This window comes from Coturnix japonica, chromosome 1, assembly GCF_054131305.1.
Source record: "Coturnix japonica strain WE chromosome 1, WE-NBRP24, whole genome shotgun sequence".
Taxonomy (NCBI): Eukaryota; Metazoa; Chordata; class Aves; order Galliformes; family Phasianidae; genus Coturnix; species Coturnix japonica.
This window is the reverse complement of record NC_140663.1, coordinates 158,565,689-158,581,037: the sequence shown is the minus strand read 5'-3', so window position 1 is coordinate 158,581,037 and position 15,349 is coordinate 158,565,689. Positions and strand designations below refer to the sequence as shown.

General features: G+C 41.6%; 1 protein-coding gene across 6 annotated transcripts in view; it reads right to left on the bottom strand.

Annotated features, from left to right (window-relative positions):
• The window catches only part of STARD13 (StAR related lipid transfer domain containing 13), a 271,061-nt gene that overhangs the window by 31,552 nt on the left and 224,160 nt on the right, over positions 1 to 15,349 (bottom strand). For all 6 annotated transcript variants that reach the window (XM_015852032.3, XM_015852033.3, XM_015852037.3 and 3 more), the window contains 2 exons: positions 7,621 to 7,692; positions 5,509 to 5,590 (listed from right to left, as the gene is read on the bottom strand). In XM_015852032.3, the coding sequence (XP_015707518.2) occupies positions 5,509 to 5,590; positions 7,621 to 7,692 (154 nt within the window). The remainder of the gene's footprint in view (positions 1 to 5,508; positions 5,591 to 7,620; positions 7,693 to 15,349) is intronic.

Here is a 15,349-nt window from a genome sequence, read left to right as displayed (position 1 = left end):
ACGCCCCACACGCATGGTAGTCATGTTCTTGTAATAAATTGCAGCCTTTGTGGCTTTGTAATAGTATCTTCAACCTTCTGCCCCCAGACACTCCTCCTCAGGGGTTACATCTGTAATTGCAAAACTCATCTTTTGCCCAAACATGGAATTTCACAACCCAAAGTTGCATTTTCTCTGGCTCCAGCTTAGCAACGTTCTGCGCTTGTTTTGATAAATCTGTGTATTGATATCAACTCCAAATACACAAAGGCACAGACACAGATTCAAAGGACTCCAACCCGTCCTTCTATTTGTTGAAGCAGCTTCCACTGAGAGGTGAACCAGAAGCTCAGACCTCAGTCCCCACTCCTCTGCATTAACTGGGAGAAGCCCATCAAGTCTACAAGAAGCACCACTAAAAGCATATCAGGAGGTCTCTACAGCGGCACCTGGATGCACTTGAGCACTGCAGTGCTCTCACTCTGTGTTTCCTCTCAGTGTGAATGAGACCTGGGGATGTCCTGAGATTCTACCTGGATCTTATGGGTTGAGTTTCTTTCCTCTGTCTGACAGACTGGAGATGAAGACCAGAGTGCAGCCAGATCAGGGACTGGGAAATCCTATCACAGAGTTCCTGCCATAGAATCGTTTGAGTTGGAAGGGACCTTTAAATGCCACGTGGTCCAACTCTCCTGCAATGAACAGGATCACCTACAGCTACATCAGGTTTCTCAGAGCAGTCCAGCCTGACCTTGAATGTCTCCAGGGAAGAGGCACTCACCTCTTCTCTGGAAGAGAAGACACAGAAGAAAACACTTCACATGTGGGAGCCAACACTTCTTACACTCAGTTTGATGCTGTCTGCCATCTAAAACCACCAGAGCAAGCAATGCACTTTAGGAGAAGAGTGCGAAGAAAGTGACAGCCAGCAGCTTAACACTTTGAAGAAAGTGCTGTGGTATTTCTGTAAAAAAGGGTTTTTTCTTTAGCACAGAAAGGTTCAGAAAGCTCATGGTTGAACAAACAAAACCATCCAAAGCAATTGCCTTCCTGCACGAGTCTCAGCAGAGAATTGACAGGTCAGCTCTATCCAAGCCGGTATCATTGCTCAAATTGGAGGCTTAGAAAGCTGCAGCACTGTCCTGGCCACTTTCTAATCTGGCTTTTTTACAAGGAACTTATTCCATCAAAAATAAAACTACTTCTTAATGGGAGCCAAGGGCTCATCCTTGGGTTTTAAACTTAGGCATCTACAAAACAATGGCTTGGTGTCTGGGGCTCTTCCAATACCATAGAAAGATTTGCCAGTGACATTAGAGAACTTATGATCAGATTTGTTAGCTTGCCTGTTACTAACAATTCCAATCAAACGGAGTCTGTTCCAACTTCTTATGCACTGTTATGTGCCAGCAGTGGTAGAAAGCTTTTCTCATCTGCTTAAACTTGTTAGATGATTGTCAGCCAAGTCCTCAACAAATCTTTCTAAAACCAAAAAATAAAAGTCTCTATCTACAAAAGGCTGCTATTAATGTCCCAGCCAAAGCAAGAGAGGCACTACATGGGAAAAGGATGTCTGCTAACAAAACACAAAATCTGGACTTGAGAAAAGGCACAAATACATCATTAAATAAACACAGGAGAGGTGACTATACAGAAAACAAATCATCTAGGATGCATTTAAATTCTTGTTTGGAGAGCTCTGCAGAATATTCACTATAGTAAGTAGTTCCCTGCTAATATTATTTACAGGTCAACACTATGGTGAAACATCATCCCTACATTGCAAAGTGTCCCTCGATACAATGCTTAAACATGAAAGGAATGATTCAGGTGCTGAAACAGGAGTCTAATGCTATTTTAGATCCCCAGAATTATCAGGCATGGCCTTCAAGTGCTGCAGGTGCCCTTGGTCAAGCCAGCCCATGGAGAAGCCTGAGCTATCTTTGCAGATCTGAAGTGGCAGTAGACACGGGTATTTACGGCTCTGAATCCCACTCCCAGTGCTGTACTTAAACCATCTGATGGAAGCTGATCAGCTGAAGAAAATGTCTGCATTTTGCATGCCGTACAGCACCAAGCAGCGCTTACAAATAAACACAATCTTGAAGCAAAAATTATCTGGAAAATCTTGCTGGTAACCCATTGCCCTGCTTGAAAAGCCATCTAGATAATAGAATAATAGTTTTGAAGCAACTTGGAGCTGGATCATCCAGTCCAACCATTCATCTCTTAGCTCCCACTAAACCATGTTCCTCAACACAACATCCAGTCATTCCTTAACTTACTAACAGCACCCACAGCAATTTTAACTCAGCAGATAGTGCTGACTATACAACCACCATTTCAAACTCTAATAGTATGCTATCCCATATTCAGTGACTTCTGGATTGCTAACAAAGAGATACAGGCTATGAAAAAGGAGACTGCTGGCTGTTTGGCACAGTTCAAATTTAAATGTAGGACCTTAGTATCAGACTTGTTTTTCATACTTGTTCTTTATATTCCCAGCCACTGTATTTACATGAATACAAAACATACAATATGGTTTGGCTTTTTCTTCTCACCCTCTTATCACAGTGGCCACAAAAGTTCCCAGAGCAGAGTTTGTTGCTGCTATTTTGGAAATGACATAGAAATCCAGCTATAAAATTTTCATGCCCAATTATTATTTTGGCGGGCTGACAGCGCTTGCCTGCAGATTGCATGGCAATTTTCTATTGTTCGTTACTCAATAAAATCTGAATGGAATCTCTTGATAGCAAAAGAAGATACGCCTCTAACCCCAAAGCCTCCAATTTGGGCTTTGCTCTGCCAAATTATCAAATGATATTGTAAACAGCAGGAGTGTTAGAATATCTCAAAAAGGTCACAGAAATCTTTTGCAGCAGGGAGTTACAGGCTTTCTGACTAAAGTACTACCAGCTGCTGTAAAAAACGCTCCTCTGCATTTGTGCCTCTTACCATCTTGTATATTGAATGTCACAGAAAGCTGATTGTAATGAGGTGAAGAGTCTGATTTCAGTCCAGAAGTGCAGCGAAATTCAGTGTTCAAAATTATACTCTCAGTAAAAAGGAGTACCCTACTTCGCTTACTAGCATGGCCTGAATGCACCATTAGCCAATGCAAAGGCTTGGCCATGCTCCACTTTGAAGGCAGTGGGAGTTTTGGGTGTAAGAAGAATGGAAGTTTGGCACCCAACCTGGTAATCTGTAGGATTAACAACCAACCTTTTCTTAGCTTTCTGTTTCAGAAAATCATGTCACAGCCCTCAGCTCTTGAATGATAGATATATATTGGCATTCACCTTGTGCTAACGCCACCACAGAACAAAGCAAGAGTTGAACACTGGCCACTGTGGTCAGCCGAGCTGTGAGGAGTTACAGTGTGCTTGGAAACTTGGAAGATATGTTGGTTTAGTTGCTAATACAGTAACACAGCTTGTAGAACGGGGAGAGGCTGACACTGTTTACTCTTTCTGGTGAACCAGAAACTCGACATTTGGCACAACTGCTTTTTATGGGTCAGTCACTCTCAGCTAAAGGTTTAGCGCTGCTGAATTACTGCAAATTAAAGGCCTGCAAACTGAAAACATGACTCTCACATCTTCACAGCCTGTATATAATACTTCTCTTTCTACCTGGCTTGTACAGAAAGAGTAATTTCCTTCCAAACTATAAACTGTTTAATGGCACTCAACAAAAATTAAAGCCAAAGCATGTTATCTTCTGAATCTAACTATTACAGAAGTTACTAGACAGTCACTAAAACCTTTATTTTATTTTCCTTTTTTCATTTTCTTTGCAGCATCATTCAATTTAGGCAAAAATAAAGAATTATTGTAATCAGCCTCTAGTTCTTAAAATCTCGCATTTCAATAACAGAGAGAAAAAACAAAGGAACACCAATTTCTAGCTTGTGTTCTACTCATGAAGAAATCATCATAAATGTAAAGCTGGGCTAATCATTTATGTGTATATGTGAGTCTACAGAATCTGAAAGAGCAAAAGGTGAGCTGTTACCACTTAGCTGAATAGGTCTTGGGTGCTCTTGATCGTAACTGAAGTATCACTATTGCTAAGTACTTATAAAAGAAAGGTTGGGGAGAGTCATAGAGCTATGCTATAACTGCCACTCACTGCTTGCTCTCATGACAATGGGACAGGGAGTGAGATCATACTTGCAATTTTGGATGGGGCTTCAATTTAGTGGGAAAAGATAGGTAGAAGAGACTTCAACCTCCTACCGCTTTCCAGTTGTTGGACTACAGCAAAGTGGTGCCAGATTAAAGCAGTGGGATGTATGTATGTGTGGGGAAAATGTTACTTAGGCATGGGTGTAGAAATCCTTCCCACTAGGCCATACAGAACAGCAGTTAATCAAGCTCGAAGGCATTCCTCAGGGCAATTACTGAAGGATCCAGTTGTTTTTTTTTTTCCCCTGTGGATTTCTTAAACACAGAGGCTACTACAGAGATAAAACAAATATTCTGTTTCCCATAACTGTAAAACAAAAATTGGGAAGTAATTTGCAGCAAGGGAGTTTTGGGAAAGTATTTTGACAGGTATGCACAAGAATACTGTGGATCCCCCGAGAAGGACGGCATCTCCTGACCTGGAAAGATGGGTTAGATTGACTGTCTTCCAGCCCCATTTGCTATCATTGTATGAAATCCTTTCTGAGGTCCTCTGTTACATCCTCATTAATGCCTGCAAGCACAGAGCAATGTGCCATGGAACAGTGTATGTATACTCTCTGATGACTTTAGCCACAGTTGCAGAAGGGCAAATAGAGTTTTGCTCAATATTTTGATGCTAGAGTTGTGCAAGTTTTAATAACATGTAATAGGCCTGTTTGGTTAAGGGCCAGATGCTCCTTTGTCCTTTACTGAAGTGAAGAGCAAAAGAAACTAGCTTGAGAAGAGAGCAGAAGAAATAAGGAGGACAGAGTGTCTCTGTTAATGAGTTTTCGCAGAACTAGCACAGAATTGTTGCTTCTTAAGTCCTGGGGGCAGTACGGGTGCAAAGCAATACAGTATATTCATCACAGGCAGAGTAAAAAAAGCTAGAAAAAGAGCAAACACAAGCCTCTGGAAAGGGCAGACTGATGAATAGTTATACTAACTACAGTGCTATAAGGTTCTGGTTCTAATTCTGTTGGTGATGCCAAAAGAAGAGTACCAAGGGAATCACATCAACATGAAAGTTATGACTGCTGCTGGAGAAAGTACTTGCAGGATTCTGTGCAATGAGGTTCTATCTTTTCAGATGTGCTTGGACACAGAGTTGTTCATGTGCAACACAAGTATGACTCCTTCACTTACTCAGAATTTCCTCGTATTACTGCTGGTTCTTTGTTAAAAGTGAAGGGATTTCAAATCCACTGGGTTTGCATCCTTCTCAGATTGTGTGTCTTCTCCAATCCTAATGATTCTATGACTCTATGAGTCTTGTGCTAGGCTACTACACTAAAAGCAACCAACCAGTTCATGTTTTTAAATTATCACAAAAGACACTTTAGGTGTTATTTACCTGCAAAGTGTTTCTACAAGGTCCTTGTCAAGAAAATCATGATCTTTCTTTACTGCAGCAATGTCAATTGGAAACTGGGAGTCTACAAAAAAAGGATACAATATTAAGATGACCATTTGCTATTTAAATGAAAATAAATTGTCTACAACAAAAAAGCTTTGCATGTACTTGCTTGCTGAAATCTAGTACAACTGACTTCATTTAGGTCTGGTTCCCTTCCAGCTCTATCAGTGACCCTTTCAGTCACTTTATTATTATTTTTTCTCTTAAATGCATAGCTGAGCATCCTGCGCACCAAAGAGACAGTAACATTATTTCAGTTTGGCTTTAATAAGATATTAAATTGTTAGCTGGTGCCTAACACAAACAAATGAGATCAGAGAATTACAAACATGCTTTCATTATCCAACATGAGCAATAAGGTTCTCAGTTCCCATCAGAGCAACTTAATGAATTGCTGGATAGACTTTTCCCATGAAACAGGAACATTTTGAGCTTTTTGTTTTTAATACAACTCCCAACAACAACAATTTCAGACTAAGGGCTACACACGTAACAGAAATGAAAAAATGAACTGAATTATAACCCCCAATACCAGCCAAAAAGCCAGACTAGTGTTCTGGAAGCTGACATTTGTAATGAAAAGTGACATGGCTGCAACACATTAGTGGGCTCCATAACAGTGGGATGGGCTCCAGTGCGATGGCTGCACTCCAGATCGCCCTGCCATGTTTAGGCACCGCAGCGGGAAGCTGAGACACAGGGACTGCAGCCAGCATTTTCAGACACTAGTGCTTAGCATTTATATAATAGATGCCTGGAAAAATGACCTTGTTTTCAGAGAGGCCGCCTGTCTAGAGTGCATTCTGGTTGTAAGAGGGACTGTGAGAGCCCAGCATGGGTTGCATTTTGGTTGGAACATCCCTGTGAATTCAGCAGGCACTGGACTCTCCTTTCTCTGGGGAAGAGGGGGAGTGAGAGACTCTGATTGTAATGCAGACACAAAAGGTACTGCTGGGCACAGAGGGTAGACGTGGTAGATGGACATCTATATCACCTCTGGGTGACAGATTTATTAGTCCCACATCCTTGCTGGATTTAAGAGAGCCCACCTGGCTCCTGCTGAGCTGTCTGAGCATCTGTATAGACACTGGTGTACCTGTGAGGCCCACTGGCACCAGCAGGCCCTCAGCAGGCTGTTAGGAACCACAGAGGTGTCCTCGGCACTGTTCTCCCCACCACTCCCAGCCCCACAGAGCTGGCTCTGACCCACGATGCTCCTTGGCTCCGTGCAAGGAGCTGTGCTTCCTCCAGACCCAAGCTGACCCTGGCCAGTATCCAGCGGGGCTTGGCAGAGCTTCACTTTGGCTAGTAGGCCTGAGTGGGCCTGAGCTGGCTCCTGGTCTCTGGCAAGAGTAGAATAGGCAGTTTGGAAAAAATGAGGATCAGCTGCAATTTCCCCGTCAGCATTGAGCTATCGAGAGCAGAAGAGAAACATTCCCACTCCCTAAACTGCTCCTGAGTGCAGCAGCAGTGTAAACACTTGCCCTGTCCTCCAGGATGACACAACTGTGTCATCTACCCACCACAGAAGAGTACAGGAGGGGATGGAGCCATCTGCAATGAGTTAGCACTGCTGCATTTGTTCTTTTTGCTTTACAGCGAAGTGAAATGTGAAACACAGCTCAAGTGGTTCATTTCTGTTAATTCTGCAGAGTTTTCAAGCTTTCTTTTCAGTGAGATTGAAATTTTCAGAAACATTCAATATTTGTTGTCTTATTTCTGAAGGTTTAAAAAGTCTTGAATAATAGTAATAAAAAATAAAATGAGAGGTAAGTATTTGGACTTTTTCTATCTTTCTTTTTTTTTTTTTTTTTTTTCCTGCAAATCTTCAAGGTTTATACAAGCTGTATCCTCGTTTTTTTCCATGGCCTTGAGGGCAGGAATCTTACTGTTCTTTAGGCATTCATACAACTCCAGCAGCTGAGGCTTTGTGAAGCAGCCAGCCACGGCAATAATTCACTCAAATGCAGAGCTGGCTGACTGCAAGCTCTCCTGGAAAGGACCCATTGAGCTTTCAGTGCCGCGCAAACAGGAGCAAGACTGACTTACCCTCATAGAACTGAGCATACTGGGGGAATCCAGCTGCACGTAACCAGTCACACGCTTCCTTTGCTTCAATTTCTGAGGAGAAAGAGAAAAAAGAAGAGTTCATCTTTTGTTATTTTGCATTAGAAGTTCTTTAATTACAAGGAAATAGTAAAGAGACTTGGTAATAGATGCTCCCTGCTCAAAAGCATTGTTGTTACTCAGAAGTATTTTTTCATGGCATCAGAAAACAGAACCCATCAAATAAATCCAGTCTCCATAGGTTTCCACGGTTTGCACAACTGGTTGGTGCATGAAACAAGGACACTGAAGTTTTAATCACCTCCACAGGGAAGGAGAGCTGCTTGCAAGGTCTGCGGCCCTGGGTCCTACCCACCCCTATGTGCAAACTACTGGGGAGAGGTGAAGATGAAGCCAGGTAGAAATGAAACAATAGGGAACACACTCCAGGTTTTCTCCTCTTTTAACACTTCTCACAGAGAAGCCAGGAAAAGCTTTGGACAGGCCTAATGCTACAGGTGGAATGCACCTGCCTACCTATAGCCACCTGAGCTCAATTACATTGAATCCCTCCACAGTCAATAGACAGTTACTTCTGAAGGGTGATTCATTTCACTTTGAAGCGCTGTCTCGAATAGGTGGGATAGATCACTTACAGTGCTTTCCTCTTGTGGCTGTTAACACGGGAAGGATAAACTGGTAGCTGCAGGTATGTCTATGCAGCCAGATAAAATAAAGACCATGACAGGCAGCAGCTTGCAGCACTGCACCCAGAGCACTCACTCTTCTTTCATTTTAGTCCACTTCCAAGAGTATTTGGGACTGCTTCAGTTATCTCTCTTCAAGACAAATCTTCTCTTGAGAAGGCTAGCACTAAGCAGTGTGGAGATGAATCAATTTGTCTTATTTTCTCCCTGAAGCACAGGCACAGCTTGCTCTGAACTAGCTTTCCACTTTCAAACAGCTTTCATTGCTAAGGCAATGGAACAGGCACCCAGGGAAGCGGTGGAGTCACTGTTCCTGGAGGTGTCCAAGAAATGTGCAGATGAGGCACAGAGGGGCATGGTTTAGTGGGCATGGTAAGGATGGGCTGATGGTTGGACTTTATGGTCTTAGAGGTCTTTTCTAACCTTAACGATTCTATGATGTAAACCAGCTTCTTGGAAGAGGAACCGCCAGTTGGACAAGAGATCTGTCCCTCAGGTTGGGGCTTACAGCAGGGATAGCTGAGTATGGGGGTATGGAAAAAAGCCATGCTCAAGACAGGGATATTTCTCAACCTCTGTGATAACCTGTTTATGTTGATATTACAGTCACTCAGTTTTTACCAAGAACAATTAAAAACAGAGGAACACCCAGATCCATGTGGATTGCCAGTGAAATCTGTGCAACACTTCCTTGCCATTCAGATCTAGACAAATAATTACCACCTGACTGGTTCTGCTTTAAAAAATCAAAGTCAAAACACACACCTGCATGTCTTATTTTTGCAAAATCTAGCTGTATGTCAGCTAGGGAATGGAGTGAGTATTGAAGAAAGTAGACATTTATTTTGCTTGTTATTCAACCTGAATGAATCAGACAAGAGTTTTTGGCACATTTGCAGCTGTAAAATCTAGGCAGTCATAATATGAAACCCTAAATATAAAACAAGCAATGGAACTAGAGTCAGGCACAATTGCTGTTTTGCATGTTCTGCCTTGCATGCAAAAATACCCCAGTCACAAATCTGTTTCGTACTAAAATGTTCTTTTATAGATAGGAGATGCTGACACAAATTTTTCCCCATGCAGCCCTGTTCAAATCCTCCTAATGACTTTACCCACTGAAGCTCACCATAAAACCAGCTTTGAATCCACTCTGTAGTATGTGACCCACACACCTTTTTCTGATCCTTCAAACACAGAATCACACCAGTGAATTTTGCTGTAGAAATAAAACTTTGGAATGCAAGGTCTACTTATCAAAAGCTCAATTTCCCCAAGATGATTAGACAGCCAGGAACAGTTCTGCAATGGCCACAATCATTAGCACTGCTGAATAGGATTTGCCACCAGGTCTTCATTTGCTTTGACATTAGCTCATGTCAAGGCCAAAAAACAGAGCATGAAAGTACATTCAGTTCTTAACACTGAACAGAAGAATGAGCAGCTTACATAAAATGTGGCTCTCACTACTGCACATCTGTGTGCTGAAAGCACATCTCTATTATGTTCCAGTGAGGCTGAATATTTTTATTAAACACTTGCAGAAAAGACAAGGCTTTATACTTTTTCTTTTGCTTAATTCAGTGTCGTGAAACACAGACGAATCAATTCCATTTCAAAATGTATTTTACAACTCACAGCAGCTGTACGTACACTCTAGCTTCTTCTAGCCTGGAAACACAACTAACAGACTGTGGGTGACGGAGAATGCTACCATTTAATGCTCTTTTATGCTTATCATATTTCAATGGTATTTTGCAGTTGGCTGCTCAGAGGAGCTTGCTGAGGAATCTTCCTGCAGCTCAAGTGAGATTGAAAAATCTCCAGTTGCAATGGGTGGATAATTGTAGGCAACAATCTCACCCACTCACTATTTGTTTGAGGCTACTGTTGTTTAGAGATATTGCTTTTAAAGGCTCTTTGTAACATACTGTGACCCCCTCAAACTCAAACTGATTGACACATTAACTTCTGCCTTCAAATCTTCGACAGCCTCTTCCATGAAGGTGTCTACTGGGAGTGTTCTGATTTTCTGCACGATCACCTCTAACAAACAGATGCAGATTTGAGTGAGACTCATAAATCTAACTTCCAGCACACTGTGTCTCAGACATGTATCACTGCACAGTTCCCCTCACTTACTCTTTTGCTTCTAAGTCTTAACTCAGAGGAGAGCAGACACAGAGAAGTGCAATGTGCTACTGGCCCAGCCAGAAGGATGACTTTGCTCACATCAGTGAATTTCTTCTTGTTAAAGGCACCTGTTTCATCCATTCCTCTCTTCGCTGCTATTCAAGTCTGAGTGAAAAGGCACAAGCAAGTATTTGCTCTTCAGCGGAGATGAAAGCTGATTTCTGTTATATCACTGGGCATCTAATCCAAGTTATATTTCAGTATGCAATACAGATTTTTTCATTACTGGATATTTTAATGCTTAAAATACAATTTGAGATGCCCAATTTAACATCCTCTATTTGCTTTTTGCTGCCTGCTATTTAACCATCAGCCAAGACTTATTTAGGAAGAGATGAGCAGAGCACCAAAAGGACCTCACTGAAGGTGTCAATGGAGGGTTGCAGAAATATTTTTGCCAGCATTGGTCTGGTTCTGCTCCCATGTCCAGGCTAAAGCAGCTGTCAAAGCCAGCCTGCAGCAGCTGTGCTGCTTTGGTGCAATCCTGCAAGCACCTGGATAACCATACGTGTTCACAGACTGTCAACTGCACAAAGAAGGGCTGTCACACATGGCTCCTAGATTTGTGCTGAATGCTTGGCAGGAGCCACAGATGTTTGCAAACCCAACCTTGGGGACTGCATCTCCTGGCTTCTTTTGGGAATTTGGGAAAGTGAAACTGTGGGGTTCTGTAACCAAAACACTGCATGCCCAGCTGATCCAATGGTGGGTTTTTGCTTATGCACTACTGTACTGTTATACCGCCTGAAAAACAGTCATGGATAATTTTCCACTTGCTTGGGTAGCAGCTAATGACATTCATTCATTAGCGAGGCAAGGCAATAACTCACTTGCAAATACTGACATGCATCAGTATGTCTCACATAGCTGGAGTTCTAAGAGGTTTTTTTTGCTTTTAGTTGAAGCTTGGCATTAAACAAGTTACTCTTTCCATTTCTCCTTTGTACTGGTAACAATTAATAGCTGATATTCACTTCCTCAGAAGTTCCTCATTCACATTTTTAGGGAGATGCAATAATAGTTATGGAATCATTTAGATTGGAAAAGACCCTTAAGATCATCAAGACCAGCCATAATCTAACACTACCAAGTTCACCACTAAACCACATCCTTAAGCACCCACAAAGATCAGGCTGATGATGGCCTCCAGGTCCTCTCATCTACCAGCACGTGCCAGGAGGTTCATTCAAAGTCCCCTTCACACACTGACCTTCCTCACATCTTGCACCAGGGGCACCTCAGGAGCTGCCCCCTGCTTCACCCAAACCTTTCAGTGCACATATGCAATCAGTGGCTTAAAACCTCCTCCTCAATCCGACACGCCATTGGGTTTCATGTGGTATTTTTATTCCTTCAGGATTAGTTCTTAATCTTCCTGGAGGTGTCCCACTGTGTATAAAATTAAATGCGTATCAGAGACACTGATACAATAACCCAAAGCACACATGGCATAGCAGAGATTGAAGTGCAAATCTCACATCTATTTAAGATGTAAGTAGAATGAAATAAGGAAAGCAAGGCTCACCCAAAAAGCCTGACAGATGGCAAGAGCGCAGCTGGGATACGGCTTCAAGTCAATGTTTGGTGCTAGGTTTGCACTCATCTCCCATATAACCTGTGAATGCTCTGCCTATTCTGGAATTGAAATGGAATGGTGGATTGCAGTCTTTCTCTCTCCAGTATTTTTCCAAGCTCTTAACGAACTGCTTGAATGGTGCCTCACACCAGAAGTCTCCAGCAGTCAGCAGTTCCCTACTGGAACAACTTACCCAGCCTGCCCCCACCCTGCTGCCTCCTTCTCCTACTTCCCTCTATGACATACCAACCCTTGGCCAATCCAACAGAGATCTGTTCAACCCTCTAAGATGGCAGAAGACTAACCCCAAAATCTGGGAATGCTGTTAGATTAGCAAGCTGACCCAGCGCCTCCAAGTGTCTCAATTTAGTCCACATTAACTGCATTTTCATTAATCAAAGAAAACCAAACCACTCCAACAGCCATTTCTCACATGGAAGAACAAACTACCTAAAAATCTGTTAAGTGAAAATCACCATCAAGAGAAAAGCATGGAATTGAATTTGTTTCCGGCTTGGGACCTTAGTATTGTCTGTATCAGTTACTACAGTTCTTTTCCTCCTCCCATACAGACATCAGCAACTTCATTGTGTTCCAGCCTTTTGGCCACACTCCTTCTGCCTTCCCTCTATTCTTCTTTGGTGTTTGTCCTTTTTATTTCTTTTTCCCTCCTGTAATTTTAAGTTAATATTCAGATGTCCCTTCGCACGATCCAGCAGAAGAAATAGCAACAACAATAAAAAAGGTACTGAACATCATATATTGTGTTTATGTCAACCTTATGTGTGACAAAATTTATTATTCAACTGTCTGTAATAAATCACTACTTATGCTCTTCTTTATTTCCCCCATCTTGCTAACCACTTAAATCTAATTTACTAGGTTTCAGATCAAAGATCTGCAGTGTTAGTGAAAATGATGGATCTAGTTGTTGGAAAGGAGTCTGTTTTCTTGCACAGCCATATATCAGTGAGCTCCAGTGGAAGCCAGGAGCTGGTCTATTAGGTAGAATGGATCTCAGTTCTGCAAGCATTGTTTGGAAGCAGAACAGTTAGGTTACAGTTCACAGTATTCGCAGCTGGTTAGTTTGGTGCTATGTTGTACGCTAACAAAGGATCCAAATCCTTGTCTTATCCTCTCCTTCAAGACAAAGAAAACTGTTGGGCAATGTCTACCTAGCATTTTAGGGTCAGTTGGGAGGCTCAGTTCAGCCTTGGGGTTAAGAACTTCCAGTGCAGCTGTGAGAAAGGTGAAGCAGATAGCATTGAGGGACAAAACACTGATCCTATCTCACACCTGAGGCATGCTCGAAGCACTCTGTGGATGAGTTCAGCCTCTCCTGGCTGAGCTGAATGCATCCCTTTTACCCTGTACGCATGCCATGCCACAGAAAAGCCATGTCACCTGCATGGTGAGCTCATGGGGGCAGACGGTATCTGATGGAATTCAGTTCAGGCTGGGGCTGTGTGAGATCGGATCCAATGTACTTCAGATCCTTCCTGCACCCCAAGGTTGGGATACTTCAGCAGTTCCCACTGCTCCCTTGCCCTTACATCTCATATTCCTTAACATCCATCTTACCGTTATTTTTATTTTTCAGATGATGATTTAGAGCACTTCAACAGTACATGAAGAGAACAGAGATTAGGTTTGTGGGAAGTGTGTGATTCCTTTAATTCCTTTAATTGCCCATTAAAATAAGTCTGCATTACTCCTCAGATACAAACACTCAGAAATCTGGAGGCCAAATGTCAAATTTCTGAAATTCCAAGATACCTACATGCATCACTTCATTTCATCACATCATTGTCACTCAGCCACTACATAACACTAAAGACTGACAGGCTTCCAATGAATGACATTTGCTGAGTCACTTTGGAGCAAAGAAATTAACCTTAAGTAAGGGTTTAGGTGCTAAACTGTAAAGAACTCTTTCCAAGGTCACAGCAGAACAGAGGCTCACATCTGCAGCTTGCAAAGAGCAGGTTAATCCTTTAACTACTGGATTATTGTCTTTCTTCATCACAGTAGGCAGGCTGGTGTACATCATGGAAAAACAGAAATCTTTTCATGTTCCCTAAGGACAAAAATGCTGGTGCGATGCAGTAAAAACAGGCAAAATTTTCTGTAATGTTTTCATCTTGCATTATAGCCAACAGAATTCTTTAAATGGAAAAATTCATAAGTTCTATTTATAGGATAGCATAAATTTTTATGCAAAGTACATTGATGTCTCTGAAATTATTTAGGCTTTTAGCATAATTTCCCAAGGCCTCCATTTGAGGGAAGGCTTTCAGGTTGAGCTCTTACGGTTTGCCCCATTTCCTCCCACTCTGTAGAACTTTTCCAGATGGATTCCAATAATAATGCAAAGGCAACTGTACCCATAAAATTACCATTTATAGCACTAATCTATCACAAATAAAATAAAACATAAGCATACAGTGAATTTGTATTATATTACTACACTATGGTGCATGCTCTTCAATAAATCCCAGTAATAACGTTTTCAAAAGTGAAATTTCGTTGGAATTACTTTATATCATGCTGCATAATTACTATTAGAGGCAAGGTTCTGTTTTGCAACCAAGAAGAAATAAAGCTGTCAATGCATTATTTTAATAGACATTAAGCTTTTGCAGAATATTGCAGTACCAGTAATAATGCAATAAAATATGGACCTTTTAAACTACTATGGCTGAAAATAACTCAAATGTCAATAGAAAAAAAGATCTTTTCAAGCTCGTGAGTGGTTTCTTTCTCTGAAGGTCTTTACACTTGGTGAATAATAGTCAGATGATGTCCATTCATACTTTGACTTTTTAGAAAGGATGAAAGTGGGAAGCATGATTATTTACGGACATGAAAAAAAAAAAAATCTCATATACTGAAAAATTGAAAGATTGAGACTGTTTACCTTGGAGAGCAGACAGATAAGGAATGGTTACGATAAAAGGGTACAAAATCATGGGTAATATGAAAACAGGAAATTTAGAGCTTCTATTCACTCTGCTTTGTAGCACAAGGACAGGAAGATTAATGAAACTGAAGGAACAAAAAAAGAAACAAATTGATGTGAACTTATAGGTTTTCTTTTCTTTTTTTAAGCAATGTATAAAACTCATTGCCAAAGGACACTGGGATCAGGAGATGAGTGGGCTCAAAACTGAGCTGTAGTCTTATCTGAGTACTCAGTGCTGCTCCCTCAGATTTGGAAGAAGATTCTCCAGAACTGAATAAATGAAACCAAACTCAA